The sequence below is a fragment of the Pinus tabuliformis genome, chromosome 6 (assembly GCF_031772625.1).
Source record: "Pinus tabuliformis cultivar Carrire ecotype Pingquan chromosome 6, CPIR1, whole genome shotgun sequence".
Taxonomy (NCBI): domain Eukaryota; kingdom Viridiplantae; phylum Streptophyta; class Pinopsida; order Pinales; family Pinaceae; genus Pinus; species Pinus tabuliformis.
In genome coordinates this window covers 1,978,921,353-1,978,944,787 of record NC_142292.1, presented here as the reverse complement: position 1 = coordinate 1,978,944,787, position 23,435 = coordinate 1,978,921,353, and the positions used below count along the sequence as shown (strand labels likewise).

At 35.1% G+C, this 23,435-nt stretch overlaps 2 protein-coding genes across 2 annotated transcripts; both read left to right on the top strand.

Moving 5' to 3' along the window:
- Positions 1 to 5,619: 5,619 nt before the first annotated feature.
- LOC149267133 (glycine-rich domain-containing protein 1-like) lies at positions 5,620 to 8,096 on the top strand. The gene is made up of 3 exons (XM_089398181.1): positions 5,620 to 6,006; positions 6,374 to 6,743; positions 7,026 to 8,096. Exons 1-3 carry the CDS (start codon positions 5,849 to 5,851, stop codon positions 7,572 to 7,574), a joined length of 1,077 nt encoding a protein of 358 aa, XP_089254307.1. The 5' UTR covers positions 5,620 to 5,848; the 3' UTR covers positions 7,575 to 8,096.
- Positions 8,097 to 9,696: 1,600 nt separating this feature from the next.
- LOC149267132 (glycine-rich domain-containing protein 1-like) lies at positions 9,697 to 20,165 on the top strand. The gene is made up of 4 exons (XM_089410280.1): positions 9,697 to 9,956; positions 18,026 to 18,169; positions 18,537 to 18,906; positions 19,134 to 20,165. The coding sequence occupies exons 1-4, from the start codon at positions 9,697 to 9,699 to the stop codon at positions 20,154 to 20,156; spliced, it is 1,797 nt and encodes a 598-aa protein (XP_089266406.1). The 3' UTR covers positions 20,157 to 20,165.
- The last annotated feature ends 3,270 nt before the right edge of the window (positions 20,166 to 23,435 follow it).

Sequence of the window (23,435 nt, the reverse complement as noted above, 5' to 3'; positions counted from 1 at the left end):
ATATTTACAAAAATATTTATAATATACATTAATCCCTATAGAATATCTCTGTAACGCTAATGGAAAGGATTAGGTAAAACCATTTCAAAAGAAAAAACAAGAAGAAATTCCAACAATAATATTGGGTAGAACTATAGAAAAAGAAAAAGAAAAAATCTATAACTCATGCAACATTGAAGAAAGCCAATAAACTAGTTAAATTGAGGAGGACCCAACTGAACCACAATCTTAAGTAAGCAATAAATTATTGTGATTTTGTGTGACAAATATAAGTTGAGAGAAACTGATGAGCATCTCAATAAATTATTGTGATTTTGTGCGATAAATATATGTTGAGAGAAATTGATGAGCATTTTGAGAAAAGGGAACTTTGGCCCAATTATGTTTTTTTGGGGTCTTATTATCCACCTGTAAGGCATAAAAAGACATACAAATTTATTTTGGAAGCTAATAAAAATAATTATAATGCTGCTAAATTGTTCCCCATTTTTGTGATGAGCATCTTTGAGAAGAAGGGAACTTTGGCCCAATTATGTTTTTTTGGGGTGTTATTATCCACCTGTAAGGCATAACAAGACATACAAATTTATTTTCGAAGCTAATAAAAATAATTATAATGCTGCTAAATTGTTCCCCATTTTTGTGTGTATGTTTAGTGACTTTGTTACACATTGTATAGCATATTTCTAATTAATTATTTCCAATTAATTATGAAGTGAGTCAGTGATTCAACATGCATGATGTACTTATTCTTGTGCTATACTTTTAGAGACTATAAAATATATATTTTAATTGTTGTTTATTGTTTGAAGCATTGAGTGAATTCTGATTTAATTTAAATAGTTAATATTAAGAAAATTTAAAAATTGAAAATTTATATTTAAAATGTAAAATATTTTATTTTATTTTCAGAAAATTAATATAATTTTATTAAATTTTAATAAATTTTTAAATAAAATAAAATAAATTATTTTATTTATTTATTTTTATTTTTTAAATTTAATTCTGAATTCAATTTAACATTTGAATTTTTTTTAATTATATAGCTAAACTTTACTTAATCAATTTTTTTAGCTCCCCACAAAATCCAACCCAATAATATTGATGGATGAAGAATCCAACCAAATAATATAATAATATTGATTGATGAGGAATCTAACCAAATAATATTAATTGATGAGTTCATGAAGTTACCTGAATTAAATGAAACCTCCCATCACACTGCCACCTCACAAAAAAAGTTGGGACATGCAACAAAATAGAATATTTAATTGAATGCAAGTCAATTTGTGGATGATGATGATCACATTTTATAGGAATTGAATGAAACCTCTCATCACACTGCCACCTCACAAAAAAGTTGGGAGATGCAAACAAAATAGAATATTTAATTGAATGCAAGTCAATTTGTGGATGATGATGATCACATTTAATAAGACAGCCAATATTTAAGGGGCTATTGGCTCATTAATGCTGGGTAGTTGTATATGCTTATAGTTGAAAAATGTATGTGCTTAAATCAAACTTTTTAAGTATATATGGCCCTAACCCATTAATGAGTCCATAACACAGTAAATATTGGTGACCCTTCAAAAAATAAAGAACGTGGAAAAACTAAATAAAAAAATAAAATGTAGTGAAAGCCTTCCAAGACTAGAGGATGAGGATTTGCTCCCCAAAAGGTGAAATACATTAAACAAGCCATACCATTCACATCATTAGAATTTATTTCAGTCCACACCCGTTGTAATCATAAGGCCAGAAGCTCTCCGTTTCATCAAGCTGTGTTGCACAAAGTAAATGATGGACAATAAAGAAATCCAAAGTAGAAGATGGAGCATCTGGCTATGGATGGGCTATCTGTTGATTAGAGTATTTTGAGAACTGTCATATTTCACAGTGCAATATTTTATGAATTTTCTGCAGTCAGCTTCCTTTTTATCGACATGTGGGTCGCTCTCATGAAAGATCTCATGCATATTTTAACAGGATAGTTATCGTTATCAATCTCCCCTCGGCTGCAACAGTTTCAACCCTTTCCCATAAAGTGTGACTGTACAGTTTTCTTTGTAACCATGAGAATACAATATCATGCACATTTTTCTTTGTAACGAATAAAGAATATAATCATGGCTGTGACAATTTGCTAGTGTGTGATCTCTTGCTGGGGAGCAGAATCTCTGTAACGAATTATGAATATAATCATGGCTGTCACGATTTGATGGATAGTTTGTGATCTCCCATTCAATCCAGGGAGCAAGCTTTGCAGCTATTAAAATATATGTAGTTTGAGTGGGGTTTAATGGTTTTTTTTTTTTTTTTTTTTTTTTTTTATAAAAGAATTCACGTATTTAAAATAAAAAACAGAGGCAGAATATGTATATTTATTGAGAAACAGAATATGCATATTTATAGTTACGAAATCCGAATTAATTCTAATTTGATTCTATACAAGAATCATTTTACCTCTAAAATTTAATACAAAAAAAATTAGAGAATATATTACACCTATTCAAATATATTATTTTTCAAAATTTATATATATATATATATATATCTTTTTTTTTCAAAAAAAAAAAATTCTGAATTCTCCAAATTAACTTTCAAACATATTGTTTTTCAAAATTTTAAATAGAAAAAAAAAATATGCATTCTCCAACATTGACCATTCTTGTGAGATGTTATAAACACCTCCTATTTAAGATACTCTAGAAATGGTGAGAAACAAAATGGGTCAAAATATGAAAATAAAATCTAATAATATCAAAAAGTAAAGAAATGAGATTTTAATTTAATAATATCTAAGTTAAATTTAGAGTTTAATGTAAAGAAATGAGATTTTATATATCAAAAGTATACTTCAAATAATTTCTATATATTGGGAAATTGATGTCTCGCATTAGATAGTTTAATGCAAAGAAATGCGATTTTGTACATCAAAAGTATATTTCAAATGATCTCCATATACTGGGAAATTGATGTCTTAAGCATTAGACAGATTCATGTAAGCCTAGATAATATTAGAGCCATAGTCATTTATAGATATTGAAACCACTTAGCTATCAAATCTAAATTTATTCAACAATAACAGAGATATGATTAAGCAAACTAACTTTTTCTATAGTAAACCACTGAAAATAGATTCCACTAATCAAATACTGCACAAATACTCACAGGTTGACAGTGTACAGGCCCTTAGCAATTGCCATCCTCCCTAGAAGGAGGAGGAAAAAAATGTTTGAGTAAGCTGGAAATGAGTTTTATCCTTCTAAAAAAACTGTTGGGTAAGCTAAAAACGAGTTTTAGGTTTTGAGCAATGCTTTTAACCCAAAATACTTGATGAACCTAAATATTGTGATATTGTATTGAAATTGGTGTTATAATCACCATACTAATGGAATCACTTAATTTTTGTATTCTTAATATTGTGATATTATATTAAAATTGGTGTTATAATCAGCATATTAATGGAATCACTTAATTTTTGTATTTTTTAAGTCAATTCTGCAGAATTTAATAATTATGTATACATTTCTACAGTCTCTCGACTTGGTAAATGAAAATAAGTCCTTGAATTCCTCATCCCACAAACAAGAATATATCTCAGTGTTGCGGGGGAGCGCCCCCCCCCCCCTCGCTCCCGCTCCCGATCCGCGCTCCGGGCGGGAGCGACTCGGGAGCGGGTCGGGAGCGCGCTCCCGGAATCGCTCCCGAAAAGGGAGCGATTTCGGGAGCGCGCTCCCTAAAAAAATTTTCGCTCCCTGCCTTTTCGGGAGCGTTTTCGGGAGCATTTTGCCTTTTTTGCATTTTTTTTTTTGTAGTAATGTTCGAAATGCAATTTTTTTTGAAAGAAACAAATAGTTTTTGAGTGGGGCAACTTAATGATCAAGTCTAGGCCCTAGTATTGATATGCTATTCATGGTAATGTTAAATTCTTAAAGTAAAAGTGACATTTTCTTTAATTTTCATTTTCATCCTTTTACTTAAATTTTTAACATTACCATGAAATGACTCAGGATGTTTGAGAGTGGTTTCGTCCTCATTGGATTTCATATGGAGAAAGTAGAATTTTAGATTTCATTCAAAATCCAGCAGACTTATCAGTTTTTCAGGATTTCAAGATTGTGGGATTGCAATGTTTCCATTGAATTTTGTCATGTATTAGGGTATGGAACTCATATTTAATCAAGAGTACCAATCCCTCTATGTACCTTGATGTTAGTGACATTGGTTGTCGAACTCCTCTATCATGACCCTTCTAAAAATGTACGCATCACTCAAACAAAATCTTGACTTGACATGCTATGCTTTTTCTATCTTATGTTAATGCTTAGAGGGTGATATTAATGATAAAGATCCCTATACAGATACAAAGGTAATGACAAAGATACCTCTGGATATTAATGCTTGGAGGGTGATATTAATGACAAAGATCCTGATTTTGCAACAAGACTAAAAAATTAGACATTTCTCGTGGTGGCAAGAGGCCCAAGCATAAGAAATAGATAATAGATTTACTTCTCTTTTCTAGTTTCTAGTAGCTTTTATAACTATTGACTCTTTCATATTTATTATGATATTTTTTTAAACAATATATGACAATTTAAGTTTGAAGTTGGCAATTATAACTCATTAGTAATGAATTATGAATATGATGCTTCATGAAAGTTGAAAGTTGTTTCATTTCATTTCATTTTATAACATTTCATTTCATGTTAGATATTATTTGTTGTAATGGTTACACTTAGCTTACAAGTACAACTTTGGTGATCAATGATGATAAATGTTATATATTGAATTTTGAAAGCTTGAAACTTTAAGATTGATGAATCATGAGACTCAATATGTTGTATGTTACTATGTTACTAACTTGCGGATGTGGTTGATGAAGATTATAACTTCTAGATGATTGTTGTTATATGGTTCAATCTATGCTTTTTTATGTTTTTTATATCTAATTCATCATTCTACATGTTTTTGTTGACATATATGTATCAAAAATTAAAAAATATAAAAAATATATATATTTTTAAAAAATCGCTCCGGGATTCGCTCCCAAACCGGGAGCTTCTGAAAATGGTCGCTCCCGCTCCCGCTTCCGCTCCCGCTCCCCGCTTCCGCTCCCGCTCCCAAGTAACATTGATATATCTCATATACCAGTTTGTTTTATATCTAAACAAGAGTATATCCCATATACAAATTTATTTTTTATCTTAACTAATTTTTCAAAAAAAACTTAAATTATCATTATTATATATACCTTCATTGTTAATAATAATTATAAAGCAATTAGTAGATAACACCCCTTCTTTCCATAATAATAAGTGAGTTGGTACAAGATAACCATTTATTATAAGTGAGTTGGTGCAAAATAACACTTTAATTTTTTATCTTAACTGATTTTTCAAAAAAATGTTAATTATCATTATTATATATACCTTCATGGTTAATAGTAATTATAAAGCAAATGGGAGATGGCAGCCATTCTTTCAATAGTAATAAGTATATATTCCTTAATTGTTAATAGTAATTATAAAGCAGATGGCAACCATTCTTTCCATAATAATAAGTGAGTCGGTGCAAGATATCTTCCACCATTCAATTTGACAATTGTAGGCGATTGCGACTGACCTTCATGGATTCTGCGCATCCAAAAAGTAAAGGTTCATGGACCCGTTACAAAATCTAATCTGGAGAACAGGGATTCATAGTAATCATGAACTATGAACTATTATGTGTGTATAAATTGCAGACAGTTTTCATATTCAAACAACAAACATGAGTGCATAGTAAGCTCGAAAGGAGTCTCAGAGTGAGGAGATCAAAAGATTTGGCAAATAACTTCATAATGGATAGTTTGCAGGAAGCCGAATGGAGGAAAGCTCAGGCCATGCACATTACCTGTAACCTGGTGGCAGCAGCTAAAGCACAGCTTGTATTTCTTGCATCTGTGGATAGGCATCCGTGCCTCTATCAAGGCCCTGCTGTGGAAAGAGCCATTCAGAGGTAATTACTTTTCCATGAAATTCATATCTATGAAATTATATGCGTTGAAAGACTTGAGCGTAATTAGATTGCAGTATGAATATTCTGGAAATCTGATTTACGAGAGTGAAATTAAACAGGGTCTTTGCTACTGTGCGTCGGATTTTATAAATATTCTGGAATCTGTAATAGAAATAAGGATGCCCAATTGAAAAAGCTTTCTTAGTTCGTGATAATTGAATTTGTAATGCTAAGAAAATTTATAAATATTCTGGAATCTGTAATAGAAATAAAGATGCCCAATTGAAAAAGCTTTCTAATTCGTGATAGTTGAATTTGTAATACTAAGAAAATTCAACTAGTAACTATTTTCCTGCATTGCCTGCAGGTATGAGAATTGCTGGCTTCCTTTGCTAGCCGGGGCCAAAGTTGAGACCACATTGGTTCCTCCTTTTGACTGTGAATGGGTGTGGCACTGCCACAGGCTTAATCCGCTGCACTATGCAGAGGACTGTGAACGTTTACATGGAAAAGTATTAGCTACTAATGATGTGCCTCCTACTGAAAGGAATTCTGCCCTGGATGTGACAGCTAAACTGTGGGAAGATGCATATCCTAACGAACCATTTGCTTTGGATTTGGATGTATTCTGCTCTGCAAAGTCTAATTATACCCTACATCATCACCATATGAGCAATAGCAAAATCCAATATAATTTGGCCAGGGCTATGAGAAGGCAGCGATCCTTTTGGCAGCAGGTTAGTTTTCATTATCATTGATTTAAGTACGGGTATAGAACTATCTACTAGATCTCATATATGGAATTATCAAGTGTGGTTTATCAATCTTAATATGATTTATCATCAATTTATCCAGAAAATCAATCACACTGGATGGTTCCAATAAACTAAATGTAATTTTGATTGATCGGAAGATGAATTTGAAATTAATTCTAATAAACATCTTAATTTCAGAGATTTAGATATGTGTAATGCTTGTTGCAGTATCTAAATTCTTTTTGTTTTGGCTTTGGATGGCAGGTTTCACTGCCAAATATGTCAGACGAAAGGCTTCTAAGGGCAGCAGAAGAAAGATACAGAGGATATATGTACCTCATCAAGAAATCAATTTCGGCTGAGTCTTGTTATGTGCCGACCTACGACATAGAATTAATGTGGCGCTCTCACCAGTTGAATCCGGTGGCTTATAGGAAGGACACAGTTGAGCTCCTTGGAAAATTTCTGCAACATGACCAACATATTCACATTGATTCTCACACAAGGCATGGAGAAGCATTTGCTGAAACCAGAAAGCAATGGGAAAGTGTATTTGGTCAGCGTTATTGGAGGGCTGGAGCCATGGGCAGAGAAGAACTAGCTATACCGCGGCCTAGTAATTGTCAAATCCAGGTTGATGATACACAGCAGAGTATGCAGTTGATGTTGGAGGTGGTCAGAGCAAGGCATGTGAAGGAGGATACTGGTGGTCTCTTTGTTCGCTATTATATACAAAATGCTGGTGGTAGTGTGACAATGAATACTAGGCCAGTGTTGGCTTCGTCGCATCCAGAGTGGAGAGAGACATTATAAGTGGAATGCACTTCAGGCATAGAAAATGGGGATCTGGTATCAAAGCTTAGACCTGAGTTTCTTGTGTTTGAATTAAGGTGCAGAAGCGGATCAAGCCTGTTGAGAAGCATGAGAGGCTCCAAAATCATTGGAAGTGTCCGAGTTGCATGGCAGGAATTATTGGAATCTGCAAGTTTATCAATGGAGAACTGGTTCCCATTGGTCACGGAAAGAAGGGCAAATCTGAATGATTCCTGCAAGCCACCTAGTCTGCATCTTGCACTGTCAATCACACCTCCTGTTGCAGCGATCAGGTCTTCAATTTGGTCACTGACACCCCTAGAAAAGAGGAGAGTTTCCCACAGGCAAGGGAGGAAGGTCTCATCAGTTCCCAGTGGGAACAGAGGACACACTGGGGAGTCATTTGCAATGGCCTTAGCAGCTTTGAGTGTAGCAGGCAAATCATCCTTCAATCCCACAGAGTGGGGTGTATAACTTTTTTCCTTTATTATATTTTAGTATTTTTCATTGGAATCAGAATTTTTAGAGAATTTGTAAATTACAAAAATTTGTTGTGATTGTTATACTAGAGGTATAACAATTTCATAAATATCACAAACAGATCACTTTATAATATATTTCTGAATAATATCACAAACAAATTAGTTACCAGAGTGATATAGCTAAGAAAAAAATTATTCATCAAATCATTTAAACAAACATCGTTTAATTCATTTACAAAATATTTCGACCAATATTTTTTGTAAACATTTTGAAGAGCTATTTAGTTTTTTAACAATTTATTTCCAAATTATTCTAATATCCCTGGAGTTACTTAGCATGATAGCTCGGTTTAAAATTATAATTTGTTCATAGTATCAGGCTCCTGCCCAGTTTCAATGCTGGAATAAGGATTTGGATTGTCAGTCAGACATACAATTGTGCATTCACAACAGACAAAGGTTTGTGTATGCACAACAAACAAAGGTTTGTGTTGTTCCGTTTTAATGGAAACTAAATTCGAAGATTTCAGACTACCCAATTGAGTTAAGGAAGTTAGACTCACAATACCAAATAAAATGCACCCAATATCAATTAATAGAAACAATTCACAGAATATTACAGACAGACAATCTTGTGATGGCATATCCTAAAACATAGAATTTCGAGGACAGAGTGTGACCAACCTTGTGATAGTATTAATAGTAAGCTGACATTACATTGCTCAGGGAGCAAAATAGTTTAGTTTTGGGATGTGCAGTCAATTGCTCTTGCTATGTAGTAAGTTCTTGTTCTTTTTTTTTTCTTTTTTCTTTTTTTTAAGCTAATTCTATTAAAAGAAACAAAAAATATAATTACAAAGAGGCCACAGCCTCCGTCGTTATCAACGAAGTTCATCAGGAGTATTTAAACTGCCCCATATTTGGGGAAACCAGTTTCCCATAGCAAAAAAACCATACAAATGACCTAGACCCAACACCGAAGAAACCAGAAGAAGTTTTGGCACAACACAACATGATACAGCTGAAATTATGACATAGCCGCCTATCATTTAGACAAAATAAAAAACAACAAGTGACTGGGCCAAACCAGTCAGCAGCAAAGACTTGAGTTGGCGCGTGGGTGGCAGCGGATGCCACATGGCTTCACTTGGGTTCATCCTGGTCAGGTGTCTCCTCGACAACGCGACAAGCATACCGATACCAATCCTCGTCCGCCTCTGCCACACCGCCTTCCGCCACGCCACTTGATGGCTCCCTCGTAAGAAGAGTGCCGCTCGAACTGCCGGCCATAGCCATCGAAATAGAAGCACCAACTGAGCTGCCACCTGGTTGCCGAATGTCTCCAGTGTGTCCTCCTTCTGCATGCAGTCCACCACGCTGAATTCCCCTGCCTTCATCCTTCGAGAGCAGCCTAGAGTCATGACCAATTCCCTAACTGCGTTCCTCCTGAAGCTGCGTTTCAGAGTTTCTCACAAGAGCGTTGTGCTGCTCATTTTCTTCAGAGAAGACAATTGTAACGTTAGCAGTGATGATGGGCCTGTTCAAGTTGCTCTAGAACCTGAATTGAGTCGAGTGATGGACCAAACTGGGGTGCAGAGGAAAAGTGGTTGTATGAAGCCTGAAATCTCTATGCTCGACAAATGAAGCTTGCACACGACCCCGTCCACTGCGAGTTTGAAGATAATGTCTATGAGGTGAGCTGGGAGGGGGGGAATTTTCATGGGGAGGAGGTGGAGAGGCAGGTTCAGAGCTCTGCGCTACCTGTGGGCGAGCGCTGCCACTGCGGGTATCACCTCTGCAGCTCCTCATTCGGTGACGGACCATATCAGTGTGGTGGGAATGGAATTCAACAGGAGAGAATGCCGGGAAGGATAGCAGAGTATGAACAGAGGGCGATTGGGTAGGATTCAGAAGGCAATGCCTGGAATGGGAATAATGATGCCCATTTCCAAGGTCGATACAACACAGAAGCCAACAACGGCTCCCAGTAACAGTTCTATTGCAGGGATTTCATCAAATCAGAATGAAGACCGAAGACATTCCGAAAACAACATTTAGAACTCATGAGGGTCATTATGAATTTTTGGTCATGCCTTTTGGCCTTACCAATGCACTTTCAACATTTCAAGGTTTGATGAATTCAATTTTCAAACCATTCCTTATAAAATTTGTGTTATTATTTTTTGATGATATACTAATCTACAACAAGTCTTGGAAGGATCATGTTGAACAGGTTGACAGGGTGCTACAATTATTGGAGGAGAAACAATTATATGCAAAAAGATCCAAATGTTTCTTTGGAGTCCAGGAGGTGGAATATCTGGGTCATATTGTATCTCATGAAGGAGTTAAGGTAGACCCTAGCAAAATTAAAGCCATTAAGGAATGGAAAATCCCCACATCCATAAAGCATCTGCGAGGATTTCTCAGGTTGACAGGGTATTATCGCAAGTTTGTTAAGAATTATGGGAGAATAACAGCGCCTCTAACAACATTATTGAAGAAAGATGCATTTTCATGGACTCCGAAAGCAACAAAGGCCTTTGAACATCTTAAAGAGGCAATGTGCCAAGCACCGGTCTTAGCTACACCGGACTTCACAACAACCTTTATTGTGGAATGTGATGCTTCAGGAAATGGAATTGGTGCTGTTCTAATGCAAGATGAAATACCCATTGCTTTTGAAAGTCGTCCAATCAAGGGAAAGTTTTTAAGAAAAGCTATTTATGAGAAGGAAATGTTGGCAATACTCCATGCACTTAAGAAATGGCGACCCTACCTAATGGGAAGACACTTCAAGGTAAAAACAGATCATGATAGCCTTAAATACTTTTTAGAACAAAGATTATCCTCTGAAGAGCAACAAAAGTGGGTCACAAAGATGTTGGGTTATGACTTTGAAATCATTTACAAAAAAAGGAAGCAAAATGTGGTGGCAAATGCACTTTCAAGAAAGGATGAGGATGTGGAAGCATTGTTGAGCACCATTTCTATTATCCAACCAGATTGGATAAACGAAGCAAGGGAGGAATGGAAGAATGACGAAAAAGTGTGGGCACTTATTCGAAAGTTACAACATGATTCCAGTACGTCTGATATATTTAGCTGGCAAAATGATTCATTATGGTACAAAGATCGTTTATACCTCTGTAAGAATTCCCAGCTAAAACAAAAGATTCTTATGGAATTGCACACTTCTCCCTTAGGAGGGCACTGAGGATTTTTAAAAACTTACCACAAGGTTAAGAAGGAATTTTTTTGGGATGGCCTTAAATCAGATATTCAAAAGTTTGTGGCGAAATATTTGGTTTGCCAACAAAATAAAGTTGAAACAATTAAGACACCGGGTCTATTACAACCTTTATCCATTCCAAGCCAACATTGGGAGGAGGTTTCAATGGATTTTATCACAGGTTTACCCAAGTCTGAGGGAAAGAGTGTCATCATGGTGGTAGTTGACAGACTTACCAAGTATGCACACTTTTGTGCATTATCACATCCATTTAAAGACAATACAGTTTCTACTCCATTTATGGAAACAATTCAAAAGCTACATGGAAACCCAAAGATCATTGTAAGTGACAGAGATCCAATTTTCACTGGAAATTTTTGGACAGAATTATTTTATTGTCTTGGTACTCAGTTAACTCATAGCTCAACTTATCATCCTCAATCTGATGGGCAAACTGAGATAGTAAACAAATGTTTGGAAGGATATCTTCGTTGCTTTGTATCTGATAAACAGACACAATGGGTCAAATGGTTGCCTCTGGCTAAATGGTGGTATAACACTTCCTTCCATACAACAACAAAAATGACCCCCATTTATGGCATTTTATGGGTATCAACCACCATCCATCACATCATATTTAAGATAAAATTCTAAGGTTCAGGCAGTGGAACATCACATCGAACATCAACAAGAAGTCCTCCAACTTTTAAAGGATAACCTCGTGTTGGCACAGAATAGAATGAAACAACAGGCAGATCAACATCGCAGCGAAAGAAGTTTTGATGTAGGTGATTGGGTATTCCTACGGCTACAACCATATAAGCAAATGTCCCTCAAGCAAGCTAAGAAGGATAATAAATTATCACCAAAGTATTATGGTCCGTACAAGGTGTTGCAAAAGATTGGTACTATGGCATATAAATTGGAGCTTCATGCAGCTTCTCGATTGCACCCAATTTTCCATGTTTCATGTTTAAAGAAGGTTATAGGCGACAAGCTCCCAGTTCAAACAATATTGCCAGAACTTGACGAGGAAGGAAAAATTATATTGGAACCGGAAGCAGTCACAGAAACAAGAATTCGACAACTACAAAATCGATCAATTTCAGAGTATCTTATCAAGTGGAAGAACTTATCCGCTGAAGATTCCACATGGGAGGATGAGATTTTTATGCAGAAGTATCCAGAACTACTCAAGCGTTGAGGAGGGAGAGGGGCATGTTGGGTCCCTATAATACTAGTGATTACCCCATTACTATTGTAGTTATACCCCTTATTAATATTGTTGTGCCCCTATTGCCCCATATTGTTATTACTGTGCCCCATAGAATCTCTCTATTGTTATTTTTGTGGCTTTATATTATTATTGTTAGGTCGGCTGGATTATATTGTGACTCCTTAGATTCCCATATATAGAAAGGAGGTTTTATCATTTGAATCATCCAAGAATTGCTCATTTATATAAAGTAAAGAAGGTTGCCCCCTCGAAGAGGCTGAATTCTAAGGCGTTGATCTATCTTTTCTATCTTTTCTTGAGCTGGTTTCATAACAAAAATACATGCAAATTTCTTTGGGAAGCTAATAAAAATAATTATAATGCTGTTGAATTGTTCCCCATTTTTGAGTGTACGTTTAATGACTTCTTTGCACATTGTATAGCATTTTTCCAATTAATTATGAAGTGAGTCATTTATTCAACGAGCATGATATAGTTATTCTTGTGCTATACCTTTAGAGACTATAAAATATATCCTTTAATGGTTGTTTATTGATTGAAGCAATGAGTGAATTTTAATTTAATCTAAATGATTAATATTAAGAAAATTTAAAAGATGAAATTGTATATTTAAAATGTAAAATAATTTTACAATATTTCTAGAAAATTAGTAAAAATTAATACAATTTTATTAAATTTTGATAATTTTAACATAAAATAAAATAAAAATAAATTATTTAACCTTTTTTTTAATTTAACTTTGAATTCAATTTAAGTTTTGAATTTTTTTTAATCATATAACTAAAATTCACTTAATCATTTTTTTTCATAATTTTTTTTAGCTCCCTACAAAATCCAAGCAAATAATATTGACTGATGAGAATCCAACCAAATAATATTGATTGATGAGGTCATGAAGTCACATGGAGTTGAATGAAACTCTCATCACAATCACAATGCCACCTCAAAAAAAAAAGTTGTGGGATGCACACAAAATGGAATATCTAATTGAATGCAAGTCAGTTTGTGGATGATCACATTCAATAAGGCAAGGAATATTTAATGGGCTACTGACTTATTAATGCTTGATAGCTGTATATGTTTATAGTTGAATAATGTATTTGTTTAAATCAAACTGTAGGCATATACAGCCCTAATGCATTGAGTCACAGTACAATAAATATTGGTGACAAAAAAAATTAGAAAAAAAAAAAAAAAAAATGAAGTGAAGCCTTCCAGAAAAGGATAAAGATATACATTAAAGAAGCCATACTATACACAGGATTAGAATTTATTTCAGTCCACATTAGTTGTAATCATAAGGCCAGAAGCTCTCCATTTCATCAAGCTGTGTTGCACAAAGTAAATGATGGACAACAAAGAAATCCAAAATAGAAGATGGTGCAGCTGGCTATGGATGGGCTATATGTTGATTAGATTATTTTGAGAACTGTCATATTTCACAGTGCAATATTTTATGAATTTTCTGCAATCAGCTTCCTTTTTATCGACATGGGGGGAGCTCTCATGAAAGATCACTGTCATATTTCACAGTGCAATATTTTATGAATTTTCTGCAATCAGCTTCCTTTTTATCGACATGGGGGGGCGCTCTCATGAAAGATCTCATGCATATTTTAACAGGATAGTTATCGTTATCAATCTCCCATCGGCTGCAACAGTTTCAACCCTTTCCCCATAAAGTGTGACTGTACATTTTTCTTTGTAACCATGAGAATACAATTTGCTAGTGTGTGATCTCTTGCTGGGGAGCAGAATCTCTGTAACGAATTAAGAATATAATCATGGCTGTCACGATTTGATGGATAGTTTGTGATCTCCAATTCAATCCAGTAGCCAGATTGCAGCTATTAAAATATATGTAGTTTGAGTGGGGTTTAATGGTTTTGTTTGTTTGTTGCTTTTTTTTAAGAACTCACGTATTCAAAATCAAATCAAAGAGACAGAGTATGTATATTTACAGAGAGAAATATTTATAGTTATTAAATTAGAATTAATTTTAATTTCATTTTATATAGAAAAATTTTACTTCTAAATTTTTTTAAAAATTTAGAGAATATATTATACTTATTGAAAAATTTTACCTCTAATTTTTTTTAAAAATTTAGAGAATATATTACACTTATTGAAACATTATATTTTTGAAAATTAAAAAATATATATATTTCAAAATAAATAAATAAATTATATATATATATAGAACATTAAAATTCTGAATTCTCCAAACATTTCTCTAACATTGACTTTCAAACATATTTTTTTTCAAAATTCTAAATAGAAAAGAAAAATTCTGCATTCTCCAACATTGACCCTTCTTGTGAGATGTTATAAACACCTCCTATTTAAGATACTCTAGAAATGATGAGAAACAAAATCGGTCAAAATATGAAAATAAAATCTAATAATATCAAAAAGTAAAGAAATGAGATTTTAATTTAATAATATCTAATTTAAATTTAGAGTTTAATGTAAAGAAATCTATATTTTGTATATCAAAAGTATACTTCAAATAATTTCTATATATTCGGAAATTGATGTCTCCCATTAGATAGTTTAATGTAAAGAAATGAGATTTTGTATATCAAAAGTATATTTCAAATGATCTCCATATACAAGGAAATTGATGTCTTAAGCATTAGATAGATTCATGTAAGCCTAGATAATATTAGAGCCATAGTCATTTATAGACATTGAAACCACTTAGCTATCAAATCTAAATTTATTCAACAATAACAGAGATATGATTAAGCAAACTAACTTTTTCTATAGTAAACCACTGAAAATAGATTCCACTAATCAAACACTGCACAAATACTCACAGGTTGACACTGGACAGGCCCTTAGCAATTGCTATCCTCCCTAGAAGAAGGAGGAAAAAATGTTGAGTAAGCTGGAAATGAATTTTATCGTTCTAAAAAATCTTTTGGGTAACCTAAAAAGGAGTTTTAGGTTTTGAGCAATGCTTTTAACACAAAATACTTGATCAACCTAAATATTGTGATATTATATTGAAATTGGTGTTATAATCACCATACTAATGGAATCACTTAATTTTTGTATTCTTAATATTGTGATATTATATTGAAATTGGTGTTATAATCACCATATTAATGGAATCACTTAATTTTTGTATTTTTTAAGTCAATTCTGCAGAATTTAATAATTATGTATATATTTCTAGAGTCTCTCAACTTGTAAGTCCTTGAATTCCCTATCCCAAAAACAAGAATATATCTTATATACCAATTTATTTTCTATCTCAAATTGGTAAATGGAGATAAGTCCTTGAATTCCTTATCCACAAACAAGAGTATATCTCATATACCAGTTTATTTTATATGTAGAAATTTTTCATTTCTCATCCCGGTTTTCAATTTCACCTTATTTCTCCAAAATAGTTAAATGCCCTTTCCCATATCCATACATTCAACATCAGGAAAATAATTTTGCTGAAAACACAAATTCTGTAAATATAACAGAATGTTGGAAAATTCAGAAATAAATATCAGCACATACAAACAACCATTTAACAGATTTAAACACAGTGATTTTTTGTCAAGGTGACCTTAGAAAAACCCCTTACAACTCTTGGGGAAAACCAGTTCGAAAGCTCATTCTTATTTCTGAAAATGCTTTTACAGTAAGACAAATATTTAGCAAAAATCAGCAAGTAAGCTTTCACAACTTATCTCGTTTTTCATGCCTCATAGCCAACTGGAAAAACTTGCAAACAACAAAACAGAACAACAATAAATGCTATACAGCCTCCTCGATTTTTGTGCCCAAATTTCAACCTTAAATGCTGTTGTACGGAATGCCTAGAAACGCATGCATGCTGCCATAAATGTTGTTGTACAGTTTTCCTCGATTTCTGTGCAGAAAATAGCAGTACGACTGTACGGATTTCTACCTAGAAAAGCATGCCAAGGTACAACCACTTGCTGTACGGCCTCCCTTGAAAAATGTGCCAGCAAACTTCAGATCTTTTGCTCCTCGGTTTCTGTGCTAACTTATTGTACAACCTCCTTGGAATCTGAACCAACACTGTTGTACGGCCTTTTTAGAAAATCATGCCCAAAACCTGCCTTTCACTGTGTGCTAACTCATCTGTACGAACTTGCTGAAACGCTGCCTTGGAATGTGTGCCAAACTGCTGCCTCCTTCTCCTCACTGTCCAGAAATCTCCCTTGCTCTCTTGCTCTCCTTCTCTCAATCTGCGCATGAAAGAATGAATGACCTTTTCCTCCTTTCCCTCCTTTAATCTAGCCCTAAGTGACTTTTGGAGAATCCCTAAATCCAATGTGTGAAATAGATTGAGATCTAGGGCTGAGATTAAATGCTTATTTAAATCTCACTTTCTATTTTTTAATTCATCCCACTTTAATAAAGACTCACTTAATCATTTATTTCTAAAGTCACTTTTCCTTTTTAATTTTACATTGACTTTATTAAAGTCACTTTTAAATTAGATTTGACTTTATAAAAATTATAAAGTCACTTTAGGAGAAAAATTAATTTTTTTTGGACACTTTTCCCTAGGTCAAAGATCAAAACCTTAGAGAACCACCTATCCTCCGGTACCAAATTTCAACATTATATCTAAACAAGAGTATATATTTTCTAATTTAACTAATTTTTCAAAAAAACATAAATTATCATTATTATATATACCTTCATTATTAATGGTAATTAATAATAATTATAAATCAAATAGTAAATGACAGCCATTCTTTCCATAATAATAGATAATAAGTGAGTCCGTACACGATAACAATTTATTATAAGTGAGTTGGTGCAAAATAACAATTTTATTTTTTTATCTTAACTGATTCTCAAAAAATTGTAAATTATCATCATTATATATACCTTAATTGTTAATAGTAATTATAGAGCAAATGGTAGATGGCAGCCGTTCTTTCAATAATAACAAGCAGATATACCTTGATTGTTAATAGTGACTATAAAGCAGATGGCAGCGAAGTTGGCTGTGAGCCATGAAAAACGAGATAATAATAAGTGAATTCGTGCAAGATATGTTTCACATTCAATTTGACAATTATAGGCGATCGCCACTGACCTACATAGATTCTGCGCATCCAAAAAGTAATGGTTCATGGACCCATTACAAAATCTAATCTGGAGAACAGGCATTCATAGTAGTCATGAACTATGAACTATTATGTGTGTATAAATTGCAGACAGTTTTCATATTCAAACAACAAACATGAGTGCATAGTAAGCTCGAAAGGAGTCTCAGAGAGAGGAGATCAAAATATTTGGCAAATATTTTCATAATGGATGGTTTGCAGGAAGTCGAATGGAGGAAAGCTCAGGCCATGCACATTACCTGTGAACTGGGGCAATTCCTATTTCCAACCCCATTGAAACATAAATGCAGCCTGACATGCTAGAGATATAGCAGTTCTCTTGTATTTATTTCTCTCGAAATTGACTTTGGCATTTTAACAACAAAGCAACTGTTATTCCCCTTGCATGTCAGGCTGCATTTATGTTTCAATGGGGTTGGAAATAGGAATTGCCGTGACCTGGTGGCAGCAGCTAAAGCACAGCTTGTATTTCTTGCATCTGTGGATTGGTATCCGTGCCTCTATCAAGGCCCTGCTGTGGAAAGAGCCATTCAGAGGTAATTTTTTTCCACGAAACTCATATCTATGAAATTATAGGCATTGGAAGACAGGAGCGTAACTAGATTGCAGTATGAATATTCTGGAAATCTGAGTTACAAGAGTGAAATCAAACAGTGTCTTTGCTACTGTGGGTCAGATTTTATAAATATTCCGGAATCTGTAATAAAAATAAGGATGCCCAATTTAAAAAGCTTTCTTAATTCGTGATAGTGGAATTTGTCATACTAAGAAAATTTATAAATGTTCTGGAATCTGTAATAGAAATAAAAATGCCCAATTGAAAAAGCTTTCTTAATTCGGGATAGTTGAATTTGTAATACTAAGAAATTTCAACTATTAACTATTTTCCTGCATTGCCTGCAGGTATGAGAATTGCTGGCTTCCTTTGCTAGCCGGGGCCAAAGTTGAGACCACATTGATTCCTCCTTTTGACTGTGAATGGGTGTGGCACTGCCACAGGCTTAATCCGCTGCACTATGCAGAGGACTGTGAACGTTTACATGGAAAAGTGTTAGTTACTAATGCTGTGCCCCCTGCTGAGAGGAATTCTGCCCTGGATGTGACAGCTAAACTGTGGGAAGATGCATATCCTAACGAACCATTTGCTTTGGATTTGGATGTATTCTGCTCTGCAAAGTCTAATTATACCCTACGTCATCACCATATGAGCAATAGCAAAATCCAATATAATTTGGCCAGGGCTATGAGAAGGCAGCGATCCTTTTGGCAGCAGGTTAGTTTTCATTATCATTGATTTAAGTACGGGTATAAAACTATCTACTAGATCTCATATATGGAATTATCAATTGTGGTTTATTATCAGGAAGATATGTAATTGTAATCGATCAGAAGATGAATTTGAAATTAATTCTAATCGCAAAATCTTAATTTCAGAGATTTAGATATATGTAATGCTTGTTGCAGTATCTAAATTCTTTTTGTTTTGGCTTTCGATGGCAGGTTTCATTGCCACATATGTCAGACGAAAGGCTTCTAAGGGTAGCAGAAGAAAGATACAGAGGATATCTGTACCTCATCAAGAAATCAATTTCGGCTGAGACTTGTTATGTGCCGACCTACGACATAGAATTAATGTGGCGCTCTCACCAGTTGAATCCGGTGGCTTATAGGAAGGACACAGTTGAGCTCCTTGGAAAATTTCTGCAACATGACCAACATATTCACACTGATTCTCAAACAAGGCATGGAGAAGCATTTGCAGAAACCAGAAAGCAATGGGAAAGTGTATTTGGTCAGCGTTTTTGGAGGGCTGGATCCATGGGCAGAGAAGAACTAGTTATACCGCCGCCTAGTAATTGTCAAATCCAGGTTGATGATACACAGCAGAGTATGCAGTTGATGTTGGAGGTGGTCAGAGCAAGGCATGTGAAGGAGGATACTGGTGGTCTCTTTGTTCGCTATTATATACAAAATGCTGGTGGTAGTGTGACAATGAATACTAGGCCAGTGTTGGCTTCGTCGCATCCAGAGTGGAGAGAGACATTATCAGTGGAATGCACTTCAGGCATAGAAAAAGGGGATCTGGTATCAAAGCTTAGACCTGAGTTTCTTGTGTTTGAATTAAGATGCAGAAGCGGATCAAGCCTGTTGAGAAGCATGAGAGGTTCCAAAATCATTGGAAGTGTCCGAGTTGCATGGCAGGATTTATTGGAATCTGCAAGTTTATCAATGGAGAACTGGTTCCCATTGGTCACGGAAAGAAGGGAAAATCTGAATGATTCCTGCAAGCCACCTAGTCTGCATCTTGCACTGTCAATCACACCTCCTGTTGCAGCGATCAGGTCTTCAATTTGGTCACTGACACCCCTAGAAAAGAGGAGGGTTTCCCACGGGCAAGGGAGGAAGGTCTCATCAGTTCCCAGTGGGAACAGAGGACACACTGGGGAGTCATTTGCAATGGCCTTAGCAGCTTTGAGTGTAGCAGGCAAAGCATCCTTCAATCCCACAGAGTGGGGTGTATAACTTTTTTCCTGTATTTTTCATTGGAATTAGAATTTTTAGAGAATTTGTAAATTCCAAAAATTTGTTGTGATTGTTATACTAGAGGTATAACAATTTTATAAATATCACAAACAGATCACTTATAATATATTTCTGGATAATATCACAAACAAATTAGTTACAAGAGTGATATAGGTAATAAACAAATTATTCATCAAATCATTTAAACAAACATCGTTTAATTCATTTACAAAATATTTCGACCAATATTTTTTTAAACATTTTGAAGAGCTATTTAGTTTTTTAACAATTTATTTCCAAATTATTCTAATATCCCTGGAGTTACTTAGCATGATCGCTCGGTTTAAAATTATAATTTGTTCATAGTATCAGGCTCCTGCCCAGTTTCAATGCTGGAATAAGGATTTGGATAGTCAGTCAGACATACAATTGTGCATTCACAACAGGCAAAGGTTTGTGTATGCCCAACCAACCTTTGGATAGTTAGTCAGACATACAATTGTGCATTCACAACAGACAAAGGTTTGTGTATGCACAACAAACAAAATTCGAAGATTTCAGACTACCCAATTGAGTTAAGGAAGTTAGACTCACAATACCAAATAAAATGCACCCAATATCAATTAATAGAAACAATTCACAGAATATTACAGACAGACAACTTTGTGATGGCATAACCTAAAACATAGAATTTCGAGGACCAGAGTGTGACCAACCTTGTGATAGTATTAATAGTGAGCTGACATTACATTGCTCAGGAAGCAAAATAGTTTAGTTTTGGGATGTGCAATCAATTGTTCTTGCTATGCAGTAAGTTCTTGTTTTTTTTTTATTTTTTCTTTTTTTTTTTAGGCTAATTCTATTAAAAGAAACAAAAAATATAATTACAAAGAGGCCACAGCCTCAGCCGTTATCAACGAAGTTCATCAGGAGTATCTAAACTGCCCCATATTTGGGGAAACCAGTTTGCCATAGCAAAAAAACCATACAAATGACCTGGACCCAACACCGAAGAAACCAGAAGAAGTTTTGACACAACACAACATGATACAGCTGAAATTATGACATAGTCGCCTATCGTTTAGACAAAAATAAAAAACAACAAGTGACTGGACCAAACCAGTCAGCAGCAAAGACCTGAGTTGGCGCGTGGGTGGCAGCGGATGCCACATGGCTTCACTTGGGTTCATCCTGGTCAGGAGTCTCCTCGACAATGCGACAAGCGTACCGATACCAATCCTCGTCCGCCTCCGCCACGCCGCCTTCCGCCATGCCACTTGGTGGCTCCCTCGTAGGAAGAGTGCCGCTCGAACTGCCTGCCATAGCCATTGAAATAGAAGCACCAACTGAGCTACCACTTGGTTGTCGAATGTCTCCAGTGTGTCCTCCTTCTGCATGTAGTCTACCACGCTGAATTCCCCTGCCTTCATCCTTCGGGAGCAGCCCAGAGTCATGACCAATTCCCTGACTGCGTTCCTCCTGAAGCTGCGTTTTAGAGTTTCTCATAGGAGCGTTGTGCTACTCATTTTCTTCAGAGAAGACAATGGTAACATTAGCAGTGATTATGGGCCTGTTCAAGTTGCTCTGGACCCTGAATTGAGTCGAGTGATGGACCGAATTGGGGTGCAGAAGAAAAGTGGTTGTATGAAGCTTGAAATCTCTGTGCTCGGCAAATGAAGCTTGCACACGACCCCGTCCACTGCGAGTTTGAAGATAATGTCTGTGAGGTGAGCTGGGAGGGGGAGAATATTCATGGGGAGGAGGTGGAGAGGCAGGTTCGGAGCTCTGTGCTGCCTGTGGGCGAGCACTGCCACTGCGGGTACCACCTCTGCAGCTCCTCATTCGGTGATGGACCATATCATTGTGGTGGGAATGGAATTCAGCAGGAGAGAATGTCGGGAAGGATAGCAGAGTATGAACAGAGGGAAATTGGGCAGGATTCAAAAGGCAATGCCTGGAATGGGAATAATGATGCCCATTTCCGAGGTCGATACAACACAGAAGCCAGCAGCGGCTCCCAGTAATAGTTCTATTGCAGGGATTTCCAACAAGGGGTGGGCAAATGTTGAGCGGAGGAGGGCAAACTTAGGGGTTGAAAGGCTCCATGTCAAAGCAAAGTGTGTCAGGGTCTCAGCCTGAGCGGCCATTAAATGCAGCATGCAGGCGGGCCTCCTTTCATTTCAAGTGGACTTGGGATGGTGCGCTGGCCACCATCTGTCTAGTCCGAATGCCGCCAATCCGTCGAGTCTCCATTAAATGCCTCGGTGGTCACCCGCATCCGGGTGACAGTAAGTTCTTTGTTATCTTTATGTGATATTAGTATTTTTGGAGGAGCAATATGAATTTGTATAATAAATTTTGGTATTAATTTGAAATTTAAATTAAAATTTTAATATTTTGATTTATAATTAAGTAAAATTTTAAAAATGTTTTTTCTCGTTGGGTAGGATTTAAATTATGATAAAATTTTGTTCATGTTTAATTTTTTATCAAATTCTTGACATATTTGCAATCAGTTCATGTAAAATGTAATTAACCATATTATTTTAGCTATTTTTTTATAATGTAAATATATTTTGACAGAGTCTTTTTTTAATAGGGTGTGAATTTTGTCTACTTTAAAATCTTACTTGTAATTACAAATAGAGGACTTGAGAACTCGAATGTGTTATCTTTTATAGCTCCACACATTATTATATTCACCAAGGCTAATAATGTTAAGAAAGGCATGCCACACAACTTGTAGCTAATGATTATAGAAGATCTCAAAATCAATGGGATTTCCAATCCTTAATATGGCAGTGTCTTATATGTAATAGAATGCTTTTAATGCTTTTTAGTAAAAGCCAAAAATCATTTAGGAGGAAATTTTTCTTGTAGAAGCTAACGAAAACCAAAAATCATTTAGGAGGAAATTTTTCTTGTAGAAGCTAACGAAAACATCGATGGTTTCTGGTTTCTCTCTCTCTCTCTCTATATATATATATATATTGAATGCTTGGGTGGGAGGTCGTAAGATGAAGGGGTTATTAAAGGTACGATTATGCTCCCAAACTTTATCTGGAACTTGAATGTTGATGACCATTCATGTTGGGAGTACAAAGATTTTGAAAGTATGTTGTAACCTTTATTAGTTGTTGAATAATTCATTGAACTCGCTTTAGAGTGTAGGGATTTTTCCTAAAAGGAATTTCCTTGGAAATCACCATGTAATGGTGCACATTTATGTGTTATTTGTTTATGTCTTCTGCACATTATTCTCTCATTGATTAGAGTACA

Bases quoted from the DNA above. Each gene is read 5' to 3' on its own strand.
- LOC149267133 (XM_089398181.1), top strand. From the start codon at position 5,849: ATGGATAGTTTGCAGGAAGCCGAATGGAGGAAAGCTCAGGCCATGCAC. The intron at 6,007-6,373 runs GTAATTACTTTT...CATTGCCTGCAG, and splicing joins GTGGAAAGAGCCATTCAGAG to GTATGAGAATTGCTGGCTTC. The intron at 6,744-7,025 runs GTTAGTTTTCAT...TTTGGATGGCAG, and splicing joins AGCGATCCTTTTGGCAGCAG to GTTTCACTGCCAAATATGTC.
- LOC149267132 (XM_089410280.1), top strand. From the start codon at position 9,697: ATGAAGCTTGCACACGACCCCGTCCACTGCGAGTTTGAAGATAATGTC. The intron at 18,170-18,536 runs GTAATTTTTTTC...CATTGCCTGCAG, and splicing joins GTGGAAAGAGCCATTCAGAG to GTATGAGAATTGCTGGCTTC. The intron at 18,907-19,133 runs GTTAGTTTTCAT...TTTCGATGGCAG, and splicing joins AGCGATCCTTTTGGCAGCAG to GTTTCATTGCCACATATGTC.